Source organism: Crocodylus siamensis, chromosome 15 (assembly GCF_052110815.1).
Source record: "Crocodylus siamensis isolate JL-2025a chromosome 15, ASM5211081v1, whole genome shotgun sequence".
NCBI classification, from domain to species: domain Eukaryota; kingdom Metazoa; phylum Chordata; order Crocodylia; family Crocodylidae; genus Crocodylus; species Crocodylus siamensis.
Genome location: NC_143409.1, coordinates 24,090,190 through 24,112,698, shown reverse-complemented (window position 1 = coordinate 24,112,698; position 22,509 = coordinate 24,090,190). Strand labels below are relative to the sequence as shown.

General features: G+C 39.0%; 1 protein-coding gene across 1 annotated transcript in view; it reads left to right on the top strand.

Annotated features, from left to right (window-relative positions):
* Positions 1-22,509, top strand: part of WDR72 (WD repeat domain 72) — a 247,774-nt gene that overhangs the window by 57,041 nt on the left and 168,224 nt on the right. The window contains exon 14 of the mRNA XM_090029342.1: positions 19,986-20,191. Within this exon, the coding sequence (XP_089885468.1) occupies positions 19,986-20,191 (206 nt within the window). The remainder of the gene's footprint in view (positions 1-19,985; positions 20,192-22,509) is intronic.

Sequence of the window (22,509 nt, the reverse complement as noted above, 5' to 3'; positions counted from 1 at the left end):
CTAAAGGATTTTTTTATTCCACTTTTGAATTCTTTAACTTTTCATTAAAGTTTTCATGCATATTTTAAAAATCCATTACTAATTAAATATCTTTAATTCCGTCATTTAAAGGTGCAGCTTGATCAGGTAGATACATGTGAGGTGAAATAAACATATGTGAGAGAGTGTATGTGTGTGTTTTCCCCTTGACCTTCTGTTTGAGAATACAGGTAACCAAATGCAATCTGATAGAAGAGATAGAACAGTGGAGCCATCTTTTGATAATGAATTTCAAATTGTTAGAGGTAGTGCCTTGGACATAAATCAGTGGTTCTCAACCTTTCTGGACTCCATGCACACCTGCATCACTTTTGTGAATTGAGTGGCACCCAATTTCAAAAACTGATATGTAGTGATGGTGGAGTTTGGAAAACCTAGGTATCAGAATGAGACCCCTAAAATATTAGTTTTTGAAGTGGCAAATGGCATATGCTCACTTATGTTAACCAAGAGTTCACAGTAAAGAATCCCCTTCTTTCTTACAAACTTAGTGGGGCAAAATCATTCCTGGTTTAATTCAAGTGAGGTCAATTGTGGTTCATTTTTATAATTGTTCTTTTCCATTTGTGAGAAGAAATTGGAAAGGTAGCTTCTTTCAATTATAGCAGCATATCTAATCATTAGGGGTGTGTGAAATGGGCTGTATTTGATTCGAATTCGGCTCAAATCAGGAACAGTGATTTGATTCACTGATTCAGATCAGTGTTCCAGTTCGAATCTGAAGATTCAGTGCTGATTCAGAGAATCTACGATTCGGCCATTAACACAGCTTTATATGTCTTTTCTGTGTACCTTGAGGTACCGGGCATGGCTCATGAATGCTGCGATGGTGGGGTGGATGGAGCATCCCACAAGAGCGTGGGGAGGCCCCCCATGTGCTCAGTGGTGAACCCGGAAGTAGACCAGAATTACTTTCAGTCCACTTTCAGGTTTGCTGTCAAGTGTGCGGGGGGGGCCCCCTGCATTCCCCCGGCTCAGTGATCAACCATGGGGGGACCCTGGGTGCCCCCCAGACCCAGGAGGCACCAGTTTTCAAACGAGGAAGCTGTGGGGATCCCCCCACTGCACACTCCCTGATGAACCCAGAAGTGCTGCTGAGTGTGCTAGGGATCCCCCTGCGCTCCTGTGGGATGCTTTATCTACCCCACCATGTCAGCATTCATGAGCTGCCTGGTACCTTGAGATATGTAGAAGAAGCATTTAAAGCTGTATCTATGTCCGAATCTCCAAATCTTTTTGAATCTCTCTGAATCGATTTGGAGGGTTCTGATTCAATTCAGAGAGATTAAAGGGTGTCTCGATTTTATTCGGGTTCAGAGATTCAGCCACTGAATTGGGCCGAATCTTTGCTGAATCAAATCAGTGACTGAAGCTTTGCACAGCCTTACTGATCATTTAGATCTGCCCCTTTTTTGTCTGATGTGTATTTTGTAGTAGTGCTGTTCTTAATGGTGGCAAAAAATAGTGCACAGTGTTAAAAAGGTTTTGGCTAACTGGTAGAGGGAATGATACTGGAATTCCTAATTCTGGATTTTAGCAGGTGGTTCTTCAGTCAGCATTCAAAGTACATACTTCCTTTGTAATTTTTTTTGGTTAAGTTTTGAGTTCTTTTTATGATCAGTAGCTCTGTTCCCTGTTTTGAAATAGCTATCATTTTTCCCACTTTGATGATTTTTGGATGATTTTGATTCATTCCATCAAAGTATTTCTTTGTTTTACACAAAATAGTTCTATGAATATTTATTCTGTACTATGGCTGGTAGATCACTTTCACTTATTGTGGCACCAGACTATCTTTTTCCCTTAGCAAAGCTCCCTCAGCATAGTATAAATCTCCATATCACCACTTCTTCCTCTTTATTTTAGAGCAAAACCATCCTGTCTTAAGGGGATAAAGGGTGACTATGCATATTTAAACTACAAGGTTGGTGAGAATAGAGAGAGAAAAATGTGGAAATGTCATCATCCACTGTTCGTATTCATACCAGAAGACTAAATTAGTGGCTTAGAGGCTTTATCATTTTGGAAGAATATTCCATGGACAGGAATGTGCAGTCATTCTTCATCATTTCTCTGTCTAATTCATACATTAAATTGTTGATGGAAGAGTTAGTCAAACTGATGAATATCTTGTTTCTACATTTAACACAGTATTCAAGTTGATTGACTAGTGTTCCCCTGTAACTGTGGATTGCAACCTCTGCTTCCTAGGTTCCAGTGACTGTTTTATGAGCTAGATGGAAATGTGCCTGGGTTGCCTTTATTAAAAACACTTCAGTATTTTTATATGCTTTAGCTGCCTGTTGAGCTATAAATAGTAGGAACATAAGAGATTTTAGTCTTTTGTTTAGAGAATATGTTAAGTATTTTTATTAAAAAACTACATAAATGAATTGCCTGCTTGTGCATTTTGAAAAAAACCTGCACAAAATAACATGGGGAATTATGTACTGGTGAGTTGCTACTGATCTATTAAGTTTGAAGGTTATAATTTCACATATTGTGGACAAATTGATCATAAATTTTTATGATCATTTAAAATTTATACATCCAAATTATTCTGTCTCGTAAAACTGCAGATGCTTTATCAAATAGGATACGTTTTTTGAATTTGTTCTTTTTATACATTTGTATTTTTTCAACCTGTTCCTATCTTTGTTTTAATGTGGATTGAAAGAATTTCAAAGAATACTTTGGATATTCTTTTCTGTGTGTGGTATGCACACAGGATACGTTCCAAATCTCCCTGTGCTCTAAAACAAATATGAAAATCGATAGCAAATTTCATTCTAATAGTACAAAACAAACATATTCTGAATTTAATATATTTTTGCCACTTAAAATCCACTTTAACAAGGAAATTGGATTGGTTATCTATATTGTTTTTATTATTTCCTGAGCAGTTGGTATCTTTGCTTTTTTTTAAAAAAAATTGGTAAATATCAGTATGATAAGAACTGCAGTAATAAAAGAAATTTACAATTATTTCTAGCTATGAAAAGCATATGGTAACATGTTTACAGAGGCAAACTTCTATCTGTGTATGGTGTGGACTTTAGTGATATTTCTTGGTATTTTTGTCATACATAAATTGAGTGTTCTGTTCTGGTTAATACAGGTTAGCATGATTTTAACATTAAAGAAGTTCATCATGCCTAAAGAATGAATAATCTATTATTCAATGTTGCTAGCACCGATATACTCATTATGACAATTAAAAAATAGACTATCATTATTTTAAAAAAGACTGACTAGGATTTTGAAAACAATTAATCAAATTCTAGTTATTTCACTCCTTGCTATTAATAATGTGCAAGGCTTTATATCCAGTAGACATATTGTAATGCAACAAATACTCCATCTGCTGAAAGTCCAGTAAGATTCTGGCTCCACACCATTAAAACTTTTCAAGCCAATTCCCAGCTTTAAAGGTGTGTAGTACCATTTTTCACTTGTCTTCGTTAAACCTAGTGTATGCTTGCTACACTAGACTAGTATGTGCTTCCTAATGTATGTTTGTGTAGGAACTGCCATGATCATGGGGATCATGCTACATAATTGATGCATCATTTGATGGGAGTGTTCATTTTATGTTGACTCCACAAAAAGTACATCATCGGAAAATGTTTGCAGTACATAAAATGATATTATTATTAAATATTTTAATATGCTTAATATAGAGACAAATACTTTATATTGGTTGCTATACAAATTGATTGTCCTTATCTTCGTTTATGGCTCTTTATCTTTGATTCATTTGGTAAAGTAATGTAGCTCTAATTACACATAGAATAATTAAAGGAATGAAAAAATCAATAATTATTAAGGGGAATCATATTTTTTCCATATAGCACTAACTAGTTTTGAAAGAGATCCCAGAAAAGAGCAAAACACAGAAAACTGTTTTCATATTGGGATATTATTGCACAGAAAAAATTATTAAGTGAACATTATTTTTATAAAGCCAATTTCTGAAAAGGTACATTTGGAAATCGAGTTGGCCTTTCTGTACAAACTGAATTCACCTTTTGGATTATGACACTTCTTGTGACGGGTCTTTTCATTGATTTAGGGCATAGAATGGACAATACCTTCTGAATAAACAGCTATGTAGTATTTTGTTTAGTTTTATCCAAAATCTTCAGCATGTAGTTCCGTTCCTTATATTAATGTCTTGTTCTAAACCAGTGATTCTCAATCAAAGTGCCACGACACCCTAGGGTGCCACCAGATCCTTTGAAGGGAGCTGGCAAGGTGTGAAGAGCTAAGTAGATAAAGTCAGGCTCTGTTTGTCACTGCCTGGCTAATCCCTCACCCCCACTGTCTGACCCAAACTGAATAAAATGTCTATTGTGGAATTGTACTAACTCTCTTATGTGTCATCATTTGGATTAACATCTTTTATATAGATAGCATAAATCTCTTGTGCGCGAGCTAACAGAGTAATTGACGGGAGCAGTGGACTGCCATTCTACATGTAGACTAGCCAGCCAAAGTGGATGAGATGCTGCCATTACAAGTGGGTTTTACAGATGTTTGCTGACAGTAGAGAAATGCTAAGACTTGGCTTCAATGTTGTTTAAATTCCCTTCTCCAAAGCATGGAGGCAGACTTTGTATTATTGAAATAGTTATCTTAATTTGTTTGTTGTTGTTTAAAAATATATATATTTTCCCGTTAATCTTATTTCTTTCTACACATAGCTTAGCCATTTTTGCAGAAATATTCCAAAAAATTCTTAGCTGGAGGTAAACATGTACCATGGAAAACTTCATTTCAAGCAGTTAAAATACAAAAATAAGTTGAAAGCAGAGGTTTTTCATGAGAAGTAGTGGGAAACCTTAGGAAGAAATATAAGTACTGGTTCCTTTCCTATGATAAATATATATGATCATTCATCATAAAATATGAAGCATATTATTTATATAGAAACCAAAAGAAAAATGAGCACTGAATTTTTTAATGAATTTCCTGCAAATGTTAGTGCTGCTTTTGATAATATAAACCATAATACAAAAGCTTTTCTATTTCAGAAACATCTTCGCTATGGAGCAAATGAAATTACTCTCCATGCACTTTGCCAATGTAGATGAAACTTTTGATCATATTGGCAGTCAGATAGGTTGGAACATTTTCAAACATAATATTAAAGATAATTTTGGGGCAGTTGGGTTACACTATTTTAAGATGGTGCCAATAAAAGTTTTTGTTCTCGGCTCATGTACTAGAAGCATATGTGGTTGCAGATGTATATACATCTGTGGGACTAGGGAACCTTCCTATTTGTCTTGCCACTTAAAATCCTCATAACTAAGGCTTGAGGAAATGTTAAGTTGGATTTTGATTAAAATAAAGTTTACAGCTCGTTACTGAAATATACATTATATTTCCTTACTGGGACAGCCTAGTGCATGGTGACCAAGATCCCCTGGGCTGGATCCAGGCAGCAGTTATGTTGTCAGGCATGGCTCCAAAGCAATTAAAACAACCTTCATTTGTCCTGCCACCAAATTTCTAGATCGCTTAGGGAGCCCCACAGACTGGGTTTGGAATACAGAGCTGTATCAGCTGGCCTGCAGGACTGGAAATTCAGTGATGGAAGGAGCTGTGTAAATGCTGTAGCTCCAGGAGCCACAGCAGTTAATGCTGATGCCACCAAATTCCAGCTCCAGCAGCCAGATGACATTTCACATGCTCCAGATCTGGCATGTGAACTGACTGATCTGGACATGAATGACCTAGTGTATAATCAGAGTCATGGCTTCTGATTATAAGCAGAAGTGCCTTGCATAATCAGAAACATGGAGCTTGCAGTGAAACCTTTCTAGTGGAATAAGAGAATGCCCTTTCCTGGATTGTATTGATTTCCTGGAAATGCACTTCCTATGGTACTGTTTCATCCAGCATAATTATTTTACAAAATAATCAGAACAATGGGCGGCACCTTAAATTCCATTCCTGGGTAGCATAGTTCTAGGAATTTAAAAACTCTTTGTCACAATGTGATCCGAGCTTTCTGATGAAAATGCAGTTTGGATACTGGTACAGTTCAGAGGCTTAGCCCAGACATGAACATACGGCTAGAACAGTGGTACCCAACTTTCTTGCCCCGCAGGCCGAATGAGTGTCACAGGGTCAGTCTGCAGACTGGATCCTGCACAGGGTCTGTCTGTGGGTGCAATCCAGCACACAACCCAGACCACACACCAGATCCAGAACCAGGCCTCACGCAATCCCACGTGCTGAATCTGGCCACATGCTAGCCTGATCTAGCACACAGGGACACATTATCTACCCCACAAGGCTCCCCACAGGTCTGGAAATTTGGCAGCAAGGGAGTGGCAATAGATTTTGCAACTATTACCCCACTGCCAAATTTCTGGACCCATGGGGAACCCCACAGGTGGGATTGACATAGCTCCATGGGTGGGTTCTGGGCTGTGGACTTGAGACTGAGCACCGATGGGTTAAAGTCATTAGGCAAATTGTAGCAGGTCACAACACAGCTTTTATGATCAAGCAGAGATTGGAAGGGCTCTTTATAAGGGCTCAATTCTTTATAGATCTTTCAGACTAAATCCTATGATCCTAGTCTGTCTAGAGTCAGTTATATACTGTGTTTAATAAGGTTATTATATCAGGCTAGTCTTGTTTTTTTAAGTAATAAGTATGATAATACTTGACTGACGTATCTTTTCCATTTTTTATTTTTGTATTATGTTAATAAACTGGATTTGGGAATGTCAGCATATTTTATTTTAAATGGAAACTAAAACAAAGCATTTTGACATTTCTGAGTTGAAATGTTTTATACATTTCCATTCTGTGAAAAATGTTGATATTTTAACTTTTCATGAAAATGAAATAATAAAATCTGCAGTATTAGAATTCCTTTTGGATGGATGGAAACTCAGATCTGTGTGATTCAAATCTCAAAATCAAAGGAGGAATAAAGGAAGTAAAATCAACAAAATCTGGCCCTCTCACCTCCTATATACTGTTTGCCCGACACTTCAGTCACTATCTGTGTTGTTTACCATAGACCTGACTACTGCAACATATTGTTGAGCTACCAGATGCTTCAAGATCTTTAACACAGACGTTTTACTGTAAGTTAAAATTTGGTATTGGGTGGATGAGTGGCAGACAGTAGGATCTGTGCTGCCAAGTTGTGGAAATGCACTTCTTGTCTTTGGTAGCAACATATCCTACACAATGTGGAGTATGAGCCAATTACAAATCCAGGAGTCCATTTCTGGATAAATCAGCAGAGAGGAGGAAGGACTGAATTTTCCTGGTGCTTTCTTGAGGCCAAACAAATCACAGTGAGGGATTGTATGCTTTTAGTATAAACATATGTACATAATTTCTTTGAATTGAGTTTATTCCTTAGGAAGATAGCTGGAAGTAAATGAAGGACATTTTGGGAAAATTTGAAAATCAATTTTTTTCAGCCAAAGCATTTATAGTGGTTTTCTGAAACATTTTGAAAAACTAATACTGTAATGAATATAACAGTCTTCTGATAAATAAAAGCAGTTATGATACTTTCATAAGGCAGCTCCCGTTTAATATGACTGACAACATAGCTAGTTTTAGAGAGAAATTAGCCATTAAAATCCTTCAAACCAAGCATAAGATCTCATCCAGTGCCAGTGAGGAAATAATTTGGGATGTGTTAATGAGACTCTAAGAAGTGTATCAAGGTAAATTCATTTACTAATTTATTGTCTGTCTGTGCCTAGGTAATAGTAGAAGGCAGTCATAATTCAATCACTGTGACCCTTTGTCCTTGCAAATTCTAGTGATTTACAGTCTCTCTTGTTGCCTGTTTTTTCTCCCCGTTTTCCTTCTCTCTCTCCCTGTCTCTCCATCTTCCTCTTTTTCTGTTTCTCTTCAGGTCATCGGTCAGAATTAGATTTGAGTGGGTGAGTATGGCCTAGCTGATAAATCCTGCAGTTGCTTTTTATATGCTGGAGGCTATGGTGTAGCTAGGGTCAAGGTCAGAGTGGTCACTGCCTTTTTTAAATGCATTCTGTGTAACGTAAAGAGCTGGGCTGATGCAAAGCTTAGTTGTTGCTTCCTTAATGCATTGGGTAGCTTTTTTATGAAGCATATGTATAAAAATGTTATTTTTACAGGCTGCAATAGAACAAATTCAAAAACAAAAATCACCTATATGTGTTTCTTGTCGTATGTGCAAAGTTCATTTTTAAAGATTTTTTTTTTCTAGTTAGCTAAGTTTGATACCTCCAGGGTCCCATGCCCCTGGCCAGAAACCCAAGTCATTTATATATTTGCTGGAGTAAGATGCAGTAACTGTGAAATGGTTTTGTTAGGAAGGGGGCACCAGGTCGATCTCTATGCAGTTCATGTGAGCAAGGCAATGAACTTCATCTGTAACTGATGATAAATGATAAATCTTCAAAAGTGCCAAGTGGCTGAGTTCCATGGTAGACGTTACTTGATTGAAATGGCTATCCAGTGAACGTAATGAACTCTGGTTATTATACAAAAATCTTTAATAAAAGATGTAAGCTTCAAATTTGGATATTCTGTATTTTTAGGGGAAATTATGGTTAAGTTTTGTATAAGGTTTTCTAATAGATTCTTCTAACAGAAGGTTTTTCTGTATCTTGTCAGATAGAAGAATGTATGGCAAATATGCTAAATAAAATGATATAGTTTGACAGGTAGAATCTCTCCATCCCTTTCATTTAGTTCAGGTACCCCTGTTATTCAACAATAAAAGCAGTCAGTCTTTTATTTGCTCACATTGTCTTCCATACACAAACACACTAATGCATATATGTCTTTCTATAGAGCCTTTCATTTAAGGATTGTGCAGCATACTAACAAAATTATTTACCTATTTTATTGATTTTTATATATATATATATATATATATATATATATAAAGGGTCACGCTTTGCTATAACACTGACTGCCACACTTAAAGTTTGTCTGTGTATCTGCTTGTTTGTATAAGGATGATATCTGCATTCTCACACTCAGATTCACACACTTTATTTGCCTCTATTCAACCACAAGTCTCATTCTCAGTATCTTAAAGATATTGCTGCTGTAGTCACATCACAGGAAATTTATCGTGTTTTGCAGGATACCAACCAAAGAATTAACATCTTAAAAGGCTGTGAGTCAAATATTAAATATCCTGTTGAATCACTAGGTGGAGTTAATTGAGGGCTGAAAGACTCATCTCCCCTTCTGGGAGTTTTTCATATTTGAAAAAAGGCTCTAGTGATTTAGCTGTTCTGTTCTTAGGTTGTGGTTTGACTTTCAACATTAATAGTCAGGTCAGAAACCATATGGGTTGAGGTCTTGATTTTTGTCATGCTTGGTAATAGTGTCTGCCTTAAGAGCAGTGCCTCTTTGTAGGGAAGGGAAAATCTGCAGGATGGGAGTTAACACAGCTTTGCATTATTGAACAAATACAAGGTAACTTTTTGGGTCTAGAATGCCACAGTTCTGGGAAGGGAAAATGTGATTAAAAACAATTTTATTCTTCTGTGATGGACCATCAATCTCTTAAGAAAGCAGTTCTGCACAGAAAATCAAACGCAAAAGTGATATATAATGCAAAAGAACAAATACAGACAAATTGAAAGCTGGCAACTTACTGAAGCTCTTCTGCATATTTTTACTGTTTCTTGAAAACATTTCTAGAATAAAAAAATGAAGTTGTATTAGAGTGACTAGCATACTTTGAAAATATGAGCAGCTCAAGATGGCTCATAAATGAGACTATACCTGTTCTAACTCGTAGCAACCACTTTGTTAAAATTGACCAATTTAATGCTGCTTTCAAAGTATATTATATTTTATGGTTGCAAACTTTGGGTCAGTCCTTCACTTGCAGTGAATAGTTTATATGGTTATCTGGCTATATAAATTTGGTAGTGACCAAATAGTTCAATAACTGTTTAGTGAGGTACAGTACTAAAAGTATAGTAGTAAAAGGTACTGGAGCTTGAGCAAATCTCTAGGTGTTGAAAGAAAACTCTCACATTTTATCTAATTCAAGGAAGTTTTGGCTTGCAAGAAGAATAGTTTTCTGCACTGTATATTATATATTATTATTTATACTATAAAACAGTACAATATGAAAATAATATTACAGTATATCTAAATGTAGCATCAGCCCTTCAAAGTGAATTTCATATGTAATTGTGGACCATAACTGGAATTTACCTGCATATTGGAAGGAAGATAGATAAGGAACCTCCTTAGAGAGAGACTCTAGTCAGTCAGTATATTATAATAACGTTTAAAGGTTGCAGTTGAGACTGAGATCTGCTAATATCCCTCAGTCATAAACCAGAGACAATCCCTATCTTGGCCAATAGACTATTTAGAAGGAAGATTTTTCCTTGTTCCACTCCTTTTGTGTCCTCTGTGTGATGCAATGGGAGCAGAAACTGACCTGATCTGCTTTGCTAAGGTTTAAGGCTGCCAAAACTACCACTTGAACTAGTTCTCCCACTTATGCTTTGGGAGACAGGAGAAGGCATGAAAAGAGTTTACTTCATTATAGCTATCTTTGCTGATAGAAAGTCTATTGGGTCTGTAGCTAACTGGTATCCACCAGAGCTGAGGTTGGGGTAAATGCAGGTAGAGAATCAAGGTGTTGTAAGTGGTGCTTTGCTGGCCTGTCTCTCTCCACTGTTTTGAAGGACTCTCACCCACAATAGAAAATCTGAACTGAAGTATAGTCTGGGACAGAGTAATTCTTTCTACCATGTATAGTTTAGTGCCACCATACATGATAACATTGTATATTACCCGTGGTGTAATTCTTCCTGCCAGCAAGTCTCTATTTAGGAACATGGCCACCCACTTAGAGAAAATACCTATATGCATATGATGGATATCTTTAAAATATTCTGTACAATTAAGAAATTCTTGCTCCATTAAATGGAAGCGTCAGGAAAGGAGCAAGAATTTCTTAACGGCATTATTTGGAGAAAGGTAGAAACTATGCGCTCAGGTGCTTTAATTAAAATTACATCTGAGAACAATATTCTTCCACCTGCATCACAGTTATTACATTTAAGGTTCAACTAAGTTGCCAAATCACCACAAGATAAAATTTAAAAAAAATTAAAGAAATTTTTCATGTTCCAAATCAAGTCCAAATCCATGAGTTAGTCCAGAACCATAAGTGGCTCTACAACCGGCAAAAATCCTCTATCCCCACCAGGGGCTTCACATATTTTCAAAATCTTTTGGCAGGCATCCTACATGCAGGCCCAAGCCCAGGGACTTGGGGTTTGGATGCCCCCAAGTTTTGCCTGCCCTCAGCCATATGGCCACAGGAGCAAGCTGGGAGGAGCCTCCCATTTCCATAAAATGGGCATTGAGCCCCAACACCTCGATGGGTACTAAGCCACGCCAGAAGAACAGTTATTCCCAGGAGACTTAAGGAAAACTGCCTTTTTGGACCCAGATACATGGTGTTTCCCTTGCCAGGTAAGTATCAAAATCAAAATACTGAGAATGGCCTTTTAGTACTTGAGGTGTAATAGCAAACAAATACCAGTGTAGCCTGATGAAAGGACAGGTCATATGATACACACAAATAATTCATCCTGAGGTATGATAATGCTTATGGCCACTCCCCGTAAAAATGCACCATTCAGAAAGAACAGAACCCTCAGATATGCACCAGGAGACCCAATTTGTAGTGCTTGATCCAGAAGAAAAATAAGATATAGTAACAGTCCCCAGCCAGTCACTTCTGATTGTCCAAGGCTGCCCAAGAGAGTGGAATACTCCACTGTTGTCTGTTACCAAGACTTGGTTGCTATGGTCACAGCTTCAAATAGATAAGGACTTCCTTTCCTGCTCTGTGTATGTGATAGGGTTTCTTTTTTTTTCATGTCTGCAGAAAAAATCTTATTTATTTCCCTGGCACATCATCCTGTATGTCCCTCCTGTATGTTCCTTGACGATCACCTGCTTTTAAAAATTATTTATATTGGACTTAAGATATATTTATTTTTCTTCTCTCCTTTACATGCACACAGTCTCTTTGTTTTGTTTCCTAAAAATATTTATAAAAGATGAATACTGGAAAGAGAAAGCATGTTCCTTGTTCCTGTAAGGGGAACTCCAAATGTTGGCCAAAATGTCTTTGTGGTCAGGTTACCCAATGTTTTTTTTTTGTTTGTGTATTTTATTTTATTTTTAATGTGTTAATTCAGTGCAGGGGTGTCGAACTCCGCAAGAGGAGACTGAGGGGGGATCTTGTGGCTGTCTACAACCTTATCAGGGGCCAGCAGCAGGGACTCGGGGAAAGTCTGTTCACCAGGGCCCCCCTTGGAGTCACTGGGAACAATGGTCACAAGCTGAAGGAGGATAGGTTTAGGTTAGATATTAGTAAGAACTACTTCACTGTAAGGGTGGCCAGAGTCTGGAATAGGCTTCCCAGAGAGGTGGTGCTCTCACCTTCCCTGGAAATCTTCAAGAGGAGACTGGACAGGCACCTGGCTGGGGTCTTATGACCCCTGCCACCCCCAGTGCTCCTTCCTGCCCATGGCAGGGGGTCGGACTAGATGGTCTGTCTACGTCCCTTCCAACTCATTGATTCTATGATTCTATGATTCATCTGGCCCTATAGACCAGATGGGTGCTGCGGGGCTCATCCATGGGCAGTGGTGACATGTAGGGGGTGCATGGGGGTGCATGTGCATGCCCTGAGAACACTGGTGCCCACCTGAAAGCAGCATTCCCAGGCAGGGGGGGTAGGAAAGAGTGCTGGTGCCCCCTTGAGAGTGCCAGCCAGGGAGTGCACCAGGAGAAGTGCCCCCCCCCCCCGTGACCGACCCCAGTGACCTGAAAGTGCCAACGGCATGCTACTGCCAGTTGTGGCTCAACAGGATTGGCTATGGGGAGACACCCACACCAGTCATTGACTGTCCACTGGCGGGGGAAGTGCCCCCCCTTGACTCAGGAGGCACCAGTTGCCCATGTCCATGGGCCAAATTAGCCCCTCCCCCACCATCACCTACATGCCTGATCCAGTGCATATGGCACATATCTAGGCCAGTCTGGGATGCTGGCCTGAGCCAGCACTGTGAGCAGCATAGCCTGACATCCAGCCCCACAGTGCATGCCATGAGAAGTGTATGCTGGGACCCGGCATGGGGTATGAAGTTAGCTGGCGTAGCATGTCGGCCAACAGGACAGCACCTGGGCCAGATTATGGAGCTCTGTACAGGCTGTATGTTTGACTTAATGGACAGTAGAACAGTTACGATGTTTGTCTTTCTTCCTTTCTCTGCCACTGGCCTGCTTTGTTACTGGAGGCAAGTCATGTAACTTTTACATGTTTTGATTTCTTCACTTATAAAATAGGGATAAAATCATCAACCTTTGCAAAATACACTATTATCCTTGAATAAGAGATTCTGGGCATGGCTACACATGCAATTAATGTAAAGCAATAACTTCAGAGCTTATTGCTCCTGGGCACACCCTTTGTACGTGTGCCTGGGTCTGCAGCATGTTGAATTGGGTTGGAGCTGCCCGGGCTGGCAGGGAGCTCTGGGAGTCAACCTGTCAGTCTGGGGCCGCTCTTCCTGGGCTCAGCGTGTTTCAAGGGGCTGGCTGAGGCATGAAGGTGCTCCAGTGTAGGGCTAGCTTGCGGGTAGCCCCCTGACTGAAGCACTTTCATGCCCCAACCAGCTGGGGCAGTATCTACACATGTGCCCCTATTCGAGTCAGCAGTCGAAGCATGATCTAGTATTTGGTAATCCTTAACTGCTGACTCGAAATCGCTGGGTAATAGTACTTCTATTCACTTGTATTGGAGTTAATTAGTTTATGCCAGCCTAATAGGAGTGCATGTGTAGATGAGCAATGTTTACTGTGGAGCTAATTAATTTACTCTGCAGTAAACATCTCATGTAGACATACCAGCTGTTTTTCACCTTTTATACCCTGTCTTCTCCTGCTCACTACCAATGCTTTCGTATATCCTCTGATCTTCTTTATCCCTCAGTTCTGTGTATGTGTATCAAAAAGTCAGCAAAAGCTATACTTGCTATTAAAAATCATCATTTAAAAAAATAAATAAAACTAGCAGCAACTGCAGTGGGGTCATGCTTGGGCAGCATTGTGGGTCTGGGACCAGATGGCAGAAGTGTGGTGCTCTGACCAGGTATCTTTGTGGAGTTGGGAGTGTAGCAGTGTGGAACTCTTGTTGTACACCCAGGGTGTAAAGTGTGAATTAAAAACGAGCAGGAATCTTATCGGGGATACAGCACAATGCTGCATATAGTGGGACATAAAACATGCAACATGAAAAGAATAAAGAACAGTAAGGTTGTCTGCTTCACTTATTAATATACATATGTATTTTCATTCATTCTTTGATTCATATAGGTCATTCATTCATTCATACAAAAGAAACAAGCACACACACAGGTAGTTAGATAGTCCTACAAACGTTAAGGTGTTACCAAGTTCTAAAGTTGCTCAGGTCAGTCTGGTGGCCGGCCAGCCTGACCACGAGAGATGGAGTCGAGTCTTGTTGGACGTGCCCAAAACTCCTTGCATGTGGAAAAGACCCAAAGCTTTGTCTTTGTGTTCATTCTTTATAGTGATAGCTGTTCATACAAGACTATGGATTCCACTGAGTCAGACGCAAAGGTCATTCTCCTTGTCCTGTTGGCAGGCTGGGATTGGTAGGACATGATCTTCTGGCTTTGTGGTCTGCAACCTTCAGGGGGGTTGTTGCTTGCAGTCTTTAGCCATCAAGGTGAAGCATGATCTAGTATTTGGTAATCCTTAACTGCTGACTCGACATCGCTGCAGCCTTTAACCGTCAAGACTATTTTCACCTGCTGCAAGAGGACTGTCTTCCTTTACATTGTCACATACATACATCATTCACTCTTTTGTTACCTCTTTCCACATACACCAGACATACCACAAACCTTGCATAAGTATTTTTCCTATACTAAATTTACATTCTAAAATCATGAGACCAATAGGTCAAATGTATTTATACTAAAGCAATAGGAAATTTAAAATAGGTTAATTCCAGAACACTAATAATGACTAAGTAAAATATTATAAAAAGTAAATCATATCAAAATTAACTTTATCTTAATGGTTAAGTATTTCATTATATAAAAAGAAAAATAATAAGCAATCAAAGCAATTATAGTTACTGCAATACTACGCTCTGTGTGGACAGCAGGTGGAACCAGGGGTTGGTTGTGGCATGGGACCAGGAGCATGCAGCAACACGGGGCTTTGGCTGGGCTGCAGGGCAGAGCAGGATGAGTTTGGTGGTGCAGGCTGCGTCCAGGCAACAGCACAGGTCTGGAGGCATGCAGTGGTGGTGGACTGCATTCAGGCAGCAGTGCAGAGTAGGGGCGTTGTGGCTGATGGCTATGTTCATCAAGATGAAGGGACCCCAAGTTCTGTGGGAGGCCATGCCCCGCAACTTCTAGTAGTTCATCAGACTACCAGTAGGCCAGATGAAATGATTCTTTATCTGGCCCGCAGATCATATGTTTAACACCCCTGACTTAAACCTAGTATCCTCTGTAGTGATCATTGGGTTCAGTAATACAGGCACACAACGGATGAAAAGAACTAAACAACAAGCTATAATTACAGAGCTTTAGGCAACCTCTGCACACCCCTTGTCCCTCTTTAACAGCTATTACCTATCTGAGGGACCATTCCTAATTACCAACTTTTCTAAATTAGGGAGTGTCTCTAAATTATAAAATTTATCACAACACTTTCCCTGTTAGCAATAACAGCAAAAATCAATTAATCCTAAATCCATTAATGCACATTTACGGAAGAGAGGTTACTAGCACATCACTCTGAAGTGAGTCTTTACCACTCGCTTTCCTATTCCCCCTTTTCTTCAGTGCTTTTAACAAGTCTTTGAATAGTTTTTACTTTCCTCCTGGACCAGTGAAGTATTAGACCCAGTTCCAATTTGTTTTTGGTAGGAAGCCTTCCTCCAAGTCTTTTCATTTCATAGACATTTCATAGATTTCATAGACATTAGGGCTGGAAGGGACCTCAGGAGATCATCGAGTCCAGCCCCCCGCCCAAAGGGCAGGAAGTCAGCTGGGGTCATAGGATCCCAGCAAGATAAGCATCCAATTTACTCTTGAAGGTGTTCAGTGTAGGTGCTCGAACCACCTCCGCTGGCAGACTGTTCCAGACCTTGGGGGCTCGGACAGTAAAGAAATTCTTCCTTATGTCCAGCCTGAAACAGTCTTGCAGGAGTTTGTGACTGTTCGACCTTGTCATCCCTTGGGGCGCTCTGGTGAACAAACGTTCCCCCAGATCCTGGTGGTCACCCTTGATAAACTTATAGGTGGCCATCAGATCCCCCGTGAGCCTACGCTTTTCCAGGCTAAAGAGTCCCATGGCTCTCAGCCTGTCATCGTAAGATCTGTTTTCCTGACCTCTGATCATGCGCGTGGCTCTCCTCTGGACTCTCTCAAGGTTCTCCACATCCTTTTTGAATTGTGGAGCCCAAAACTGGATGCAGTACTCCAGCTGTGGCCTCACCAAGGCGGAGTACAAGGGGAGAATGACGTCCCGGGATTTCCTCGAGAAGCATCTATGGATGCAAGCCAGCGTTTTGGTTGCTTTACTAGCTGCAGCATCGCATTGAAGGCTCATGTTCATCTTGTGGTCAATGATGACCCCCAAGTCTCTTTCTTCTGTAATGCTATCCAATGTAGCACTGCCGAGCCTATAAGGATGCTGCAGGTTTTTCCTCCCAAGGTGGAGAACCTTGCATTTTTCGGTGTTAAACACCATCAGGTTCTCGTCTGCCCATTTGCTGAGCTTATGCAGGTCAGCCTGGATCACTCGCCTGTCTTTTGGCGTGGATGCTTTGCCCCAAAGTTTGGTGTCATCGGCAAACTTGGCCAGTCCACTCCTGACTCCAATGTCCACATCATTAATGAAGATGTTGAACAGTATGGGTCCCAGGACAGAGCCTTGAGGGACCCCACCGGTCACAGGGCACCACGATGAGTGACTGCCATCAATTACAACCCCCTGGGTCCGACCACAGAGCCCGTTTCCTAGCCAGCGGATCGTGGTGGAGCCAAGGCCACAATTGGGCAGTTTGGCCAAGTGGTGATCATGGGATACCAGATCAAAAGCTTTTTTGAAGTCAAGATATATGACTTAATGGACTTGAGTCTGTGTACTGGGATCCGGCCAACTTGCACTTTTGGTCATGGTGCTTTGTTGTGCTATCACTGAGAAAACCCAATCCCTCTCATTGATTTTGCTTGATTTTATTATATTGCTAGAAAATTCTTCTGGTATGTTCTTACTTGTATGTACTTGAGGTTTTTGTGTTCCTCTTGTTACAGTTAAAACAGAACTTTCCAAATGCAGTGGATTTGGGGTCATATTGTCTCCCACACTTGCTACACATCTGCTTGTTTGCGCTCTCTCTCAGCATTCTCCATGCTAATAGGAAATTCTACCTGGTAAGGTGGATTCTTACTAGTAGAAAATTCCATCCTGTGAGATGGCCTTTTCTGACCACATTCTTTCATGCCTACTGCATGGATGGCTCCATTTGGTGCATTCAGTTCTGCACTCTGGGCCCAATAGCTGCTGCTGTTCTCTTCACTCCCTCCCTGCTGACAGTCCTGGATCTGGGAAGTGGAGGCAGGGCAGGGCTGGGGAAGACAGGTAGTCCTGACCAGTGCTCCCTCCATCCCTTTCTGGCCAGGAGGGCTGATTGAGGCAGGCTTGATTTTGCTTTATTTTTTTCCCACCCTCCACCAACCTAACAGGCAAATGTCTGTTGGGTCGAGGGGGCACTCTAACTGATAATGCTTTATGTAAAGCATCATGAGTTAGTTGGGCCCTGAACATCTGTCAACATCTATACTGATCTATACTTTGTTCTGTTATTTGTTTGCACATAAAAAAAAAAAAATCCGTCTTTCAAGGGTCTCACTTTTTTTTGGCATGTGGTACTCTTCATACTTTCATGTGGTACTCTTTATGTGGATCTTATTACACATAACTTTATATTTGGGCGTTGTTCAAAGGCAAATACGTTATAAACAGCCAGGGAGTCCTTCCCCACAGTATTCCAGAAAATATATTATTTGATTTTGTCATTTTTTCCTTCTGACTCTGTGACAGTTACATACCTCTCAAGCTTCTGTCCGGATGCCCTTCAGTTCTCTTTAATATTGACTGACATCACAAGGGTAGGTGAAGATTAGAAAAATTCTACGACTAACTGTCCATTTACTTAGACTATAACTATGTAGGAAGATTACTTACTGTGTGTTGTTCCGCTTGGTCTCAATTTCCAATTTTTTGTTCAGTTTGAAACTTCATGTTTTAAAGTTTAGCTTCAGTGTGTTCATAGGTTGCCTGAATCTTGGGTTTCTTTAATCCTAGTCCTGCATGCTTTCAGGCTGAGAAACAGAGGAGAATATTATGCTTGGTGAAAGGGGAGGAATGAGTTTCAGATTAAATGAAAGTTTAACAGAAGACCACCTTATGAGATCCCTCAATCCCTGTTCAATATTTTTTAGCAGCTGTTACTGGTAGGACTTCAATGTTACAAACTTTTTTTTTCCTTTCTGGTGGGAAAATTCAGGTATCACTGCAATGTACAAGAAATTCAGACCTGGAAACAAAAAACAATTCACGTTAAGTAGTTAGTACTTTTAAAATGCATATATATGTCCTTCGTCCCTGATGTTTAGGACATAATTAAGAAGCAAGTGGTTATCAACAATTGATACACTTCCGGTTTTTCTTGGATAGTGCTCTAGTCATGAGAGTTAAAGAGAGCTAAACTGAGAAGCAACATGAGAAAATGAGATGGAGGAAAAACAGTAAAAGTAAACGAAAAGAAAAAGACAAAACATACCAGATGAGGGAAGTAGCAATCAGTGGTCTTTGCTTCCAGATAAAACATGCCAGGCAGGTAGCCAGATACCTCAAAGCCATGCAGATAATAGTATAGAAGCCTTGGGGTTTTTTAAATTTCTGTTAATCCTGACTATGATATCATTTATATGTTTAATTGTGATGAAAACATTCATATAGAGAAAAGATGTTATTTGGGAGTCCGGAAAATGAGTACAATTTTGTAGCTTCTTTTGTGATTTGTAATCTGGAACACTAGAGGACAGCACTAAAATATTCCATAAATGTTTATTGATTACAACATACATAATGTATATACTGTATATACATTTTGTTTTTAAAGAATAACACATCAGTGATGTCACAGTAAAATTAATAGAAGAATGAAATAGTTTGAACATAGTTAAGGCAAGTAACATTTTTTCTTTCCAGTTTTATGTAGCACATGGTACATTAGAGTATTTTCATATATTGTACAACATATTGTAAGTTCTAGGAAAAAAAATGTTTGTGAGTGATATTTGTTATTGGACCAACTTCATGGCTGGGATAGCCATGCAGTTTTTGGATATCACAGTACTTTTCCTCAGGTCTCTTGGAAAAAAACAGTGCTTAGTTAGCACTGTTGTGTCTGCTTAAGTACCAGATAGAACAAAAGCTTGTGTAAATTTCCGTATGTAAATAAAAACTGCTACTATCAAAAATTATTTCCCTTATCATATTTCCTGGACCATCAATAACACTTCAACACTATGAAAACTTGTAAGCTTTATACATTCTGTACCTGAGAAATTAACGCACAGATTTTTTTTAAAATTTATGTAGAAAAAATACCTATATTGTATTAATATACTAAAATGCTGTATAGGATCTATTGCTTAAATAACCCTATAGAGAGTGTATATTTCTAGTGTAGATTATAATAACTACTACAAACATATCTACTTGTAAGATGATAAACATTTTTTTAAAGTAATGTTGTTTCATATAAGATTTCCTGTAGACTCTTGCATTCTATTTCCTAGGTACTCTAGAACGGCATGAAACAGGTGAAATGGCAAAAGCAATTCTTACTTCCTTTGAAGATTCACACTGTTTAGTGATGGACTCTATACTTCCAGTATCTCAAGACTCACAAAGGCATAAAAATGCTGCGTACAAATCTTCTAGCTCTTATAAGCTTGGTGCACTGTCATGCAATCTTCCTCATGCAGAGAAGTCTTCAGATAAGGTAAGAATGAATAAGCAAGATATTATTTAGGAGAAATATATAGTTGTTCAGATTGTATGCTGATCATCCTTTGAGAACCTACTCCATGGTAAGTCCCTAGAAATTTAAAAGATTATAAATTTGTGGTGTTTCCTTCAGATTGTGCTAATGGGAATATGGGAATTGTCCGAACTTGCAGAGCTCTGAGGTGTGATACATTACTCCTGGATGTCACTCATAGAAACCCAATAGAGAGGAATTTGCTAGGAGCCCTGATGTTTCTAGCCAGAGCCTTCTTTCCTGCACAGGAGGGCGTGGGACCATTTTTTTCATTTGCACCAGTATAACCAATTGTAAGCCATTATTCATATAAAAAGAGGGTCTGGGCTATTAAGTTATTGACTCACAAATAAATAGAAGGAAGATTTTAAGTCGGACAGAATTGTGGCTTTTATTGGATAGATTTTCACAGAAGCTTTGAAACCATATAGTTCCAGCTGCAGGAAAAGACCAAGGGTTTTCTTAAGAAAAAGGAACTCCATACTTAAGTGAGTATTAATGTACCATTAAGTTTGAGAAAGGAGTCAGACATCAGCAAATACAGAGTTAAGGTTGAAAGTTCAGCATGTAACATACCTACTAGTTTGTGCCTTATTTATACCTGTTTACACCTCTGTATACATTTATTAACTATTTATACATTTAATTCCAGTTATATACAAACTACAGATAATGGATATATTAAATTTTTTAGATGACCACACATATCTCTTTCAAACACAAGAGTTTACTCATTACAATGAACGTGCATTCGTGGCATTTTTGACAGTCACATGTCTAAATAGAAGGCCTCTGTTTTTTCATGTTTAATTGGGCTTTGGGCATTTTTAACAAGAGAAAGTCATAACATTAATTCCTCACCTGTAAACATAGAGCAAAAATATGTTGTTCAGCAGTGGATAAAATAAGGAGCCCATAATATTGGGAAACAAAGACAGCAGAATGTTTTCTGTACTTATGCTGAACACCCTGGCTTTATTTATTCTAATGTCTGAAAAACTGTTTTGTCCAGAATTGGGGAATTTTGTCTGGGAAATGACAAGAAGATCCAAGGTCCTATTCTTCTGTTTTTTTCTAAACCTTTTATTTAATATACCTATACATTTAAGTATGCATTTGAGTTTAAGCTGCTGCCTGGCAAACTCATCGTATTTATCTTTAGCCTTTGACTGACCTCAGTCTAATGTCTGAAGTTCCTTTTGGTGCCATTTGCTGAAAAGTCTTATTAGACCATAATCCTGCTGAGCATCTTGCAGGGCAGATGGTGCACTTGTAGGCTGTTGACACAGAATCTGATCACACTATTAAATTATCAAAAAGAGTTTTCTTTTTGCACCTTTAAATAAGAAAAATGGGAGGGGGGAGAGGGACGGAGAAAAGGAAACTTGAGAGAGAAACATAACATTCCTAACACTTTTTATCTTTAAAACTGTGAATTTAACTAAGTGATCAAAGGAAAAACTGACATAAGAAAAGGGGAAGTGATTTTTATTTGATTATAAAATGAGAATTTTAACTAGTCAATTATGCATGGCTGCAAGTATAATTCAGTAACTTTATTATTCATTGCTGGTGGAGTGGAAATAAAACAGTGCTGATGTAATATGTTTTATAATCAAACTTTTTTCTGAGTATTTCAGTTTTTGTAATAAATTGTTCCATTTATTGCACTTAATTTCTGATGGTCAATAATTTCTTCTGTTGTACCAATGTAAAGATGTTATTGAAAAGGAAATTATTGGGGTGGGGAGGGAGCAGTTTCTGTGTCTTGTCCAAGGCTGCCAAAATATTTTTTCTTTCTTTTTGTGATTCTATTTGTATTGTGTTCACCAAATGTACTGAGGTACATTAACTGATACCTTGTTTGTACATATCCACTGAGATTTGCACATAAAGGGGATCTGTTACCCATGAAAATCATTCCTTCAGCACAAACAGACCATTTTTCCATTCTTTCTCCAAACCCTCCAGAGGATGTTCAATAGATCTGGCATTGGAGAGGCTGGAAACCTGTATAGTTCTGGACATCGTATAGTTATATCTAGGGCAGCAGAAATGACCAAGGAGATCTTCTGATAGTGCAAATCCAGGAGGTCAGATAGAGTGAATAGGAACAGGACCTCTTGTTGTGTCCCTAACTTTGTGGATCCCCTGAAATCTAATAGAAATGGAGCAGGTCTATTATCATTCTCTGTGGTGAGGCAGACTGCTGAGCCCTAGGGAAATTTGTGAGGTCTTTATGAGGATGCTTTCTTATGAGAGCTCCCTCTTTTAGGTTA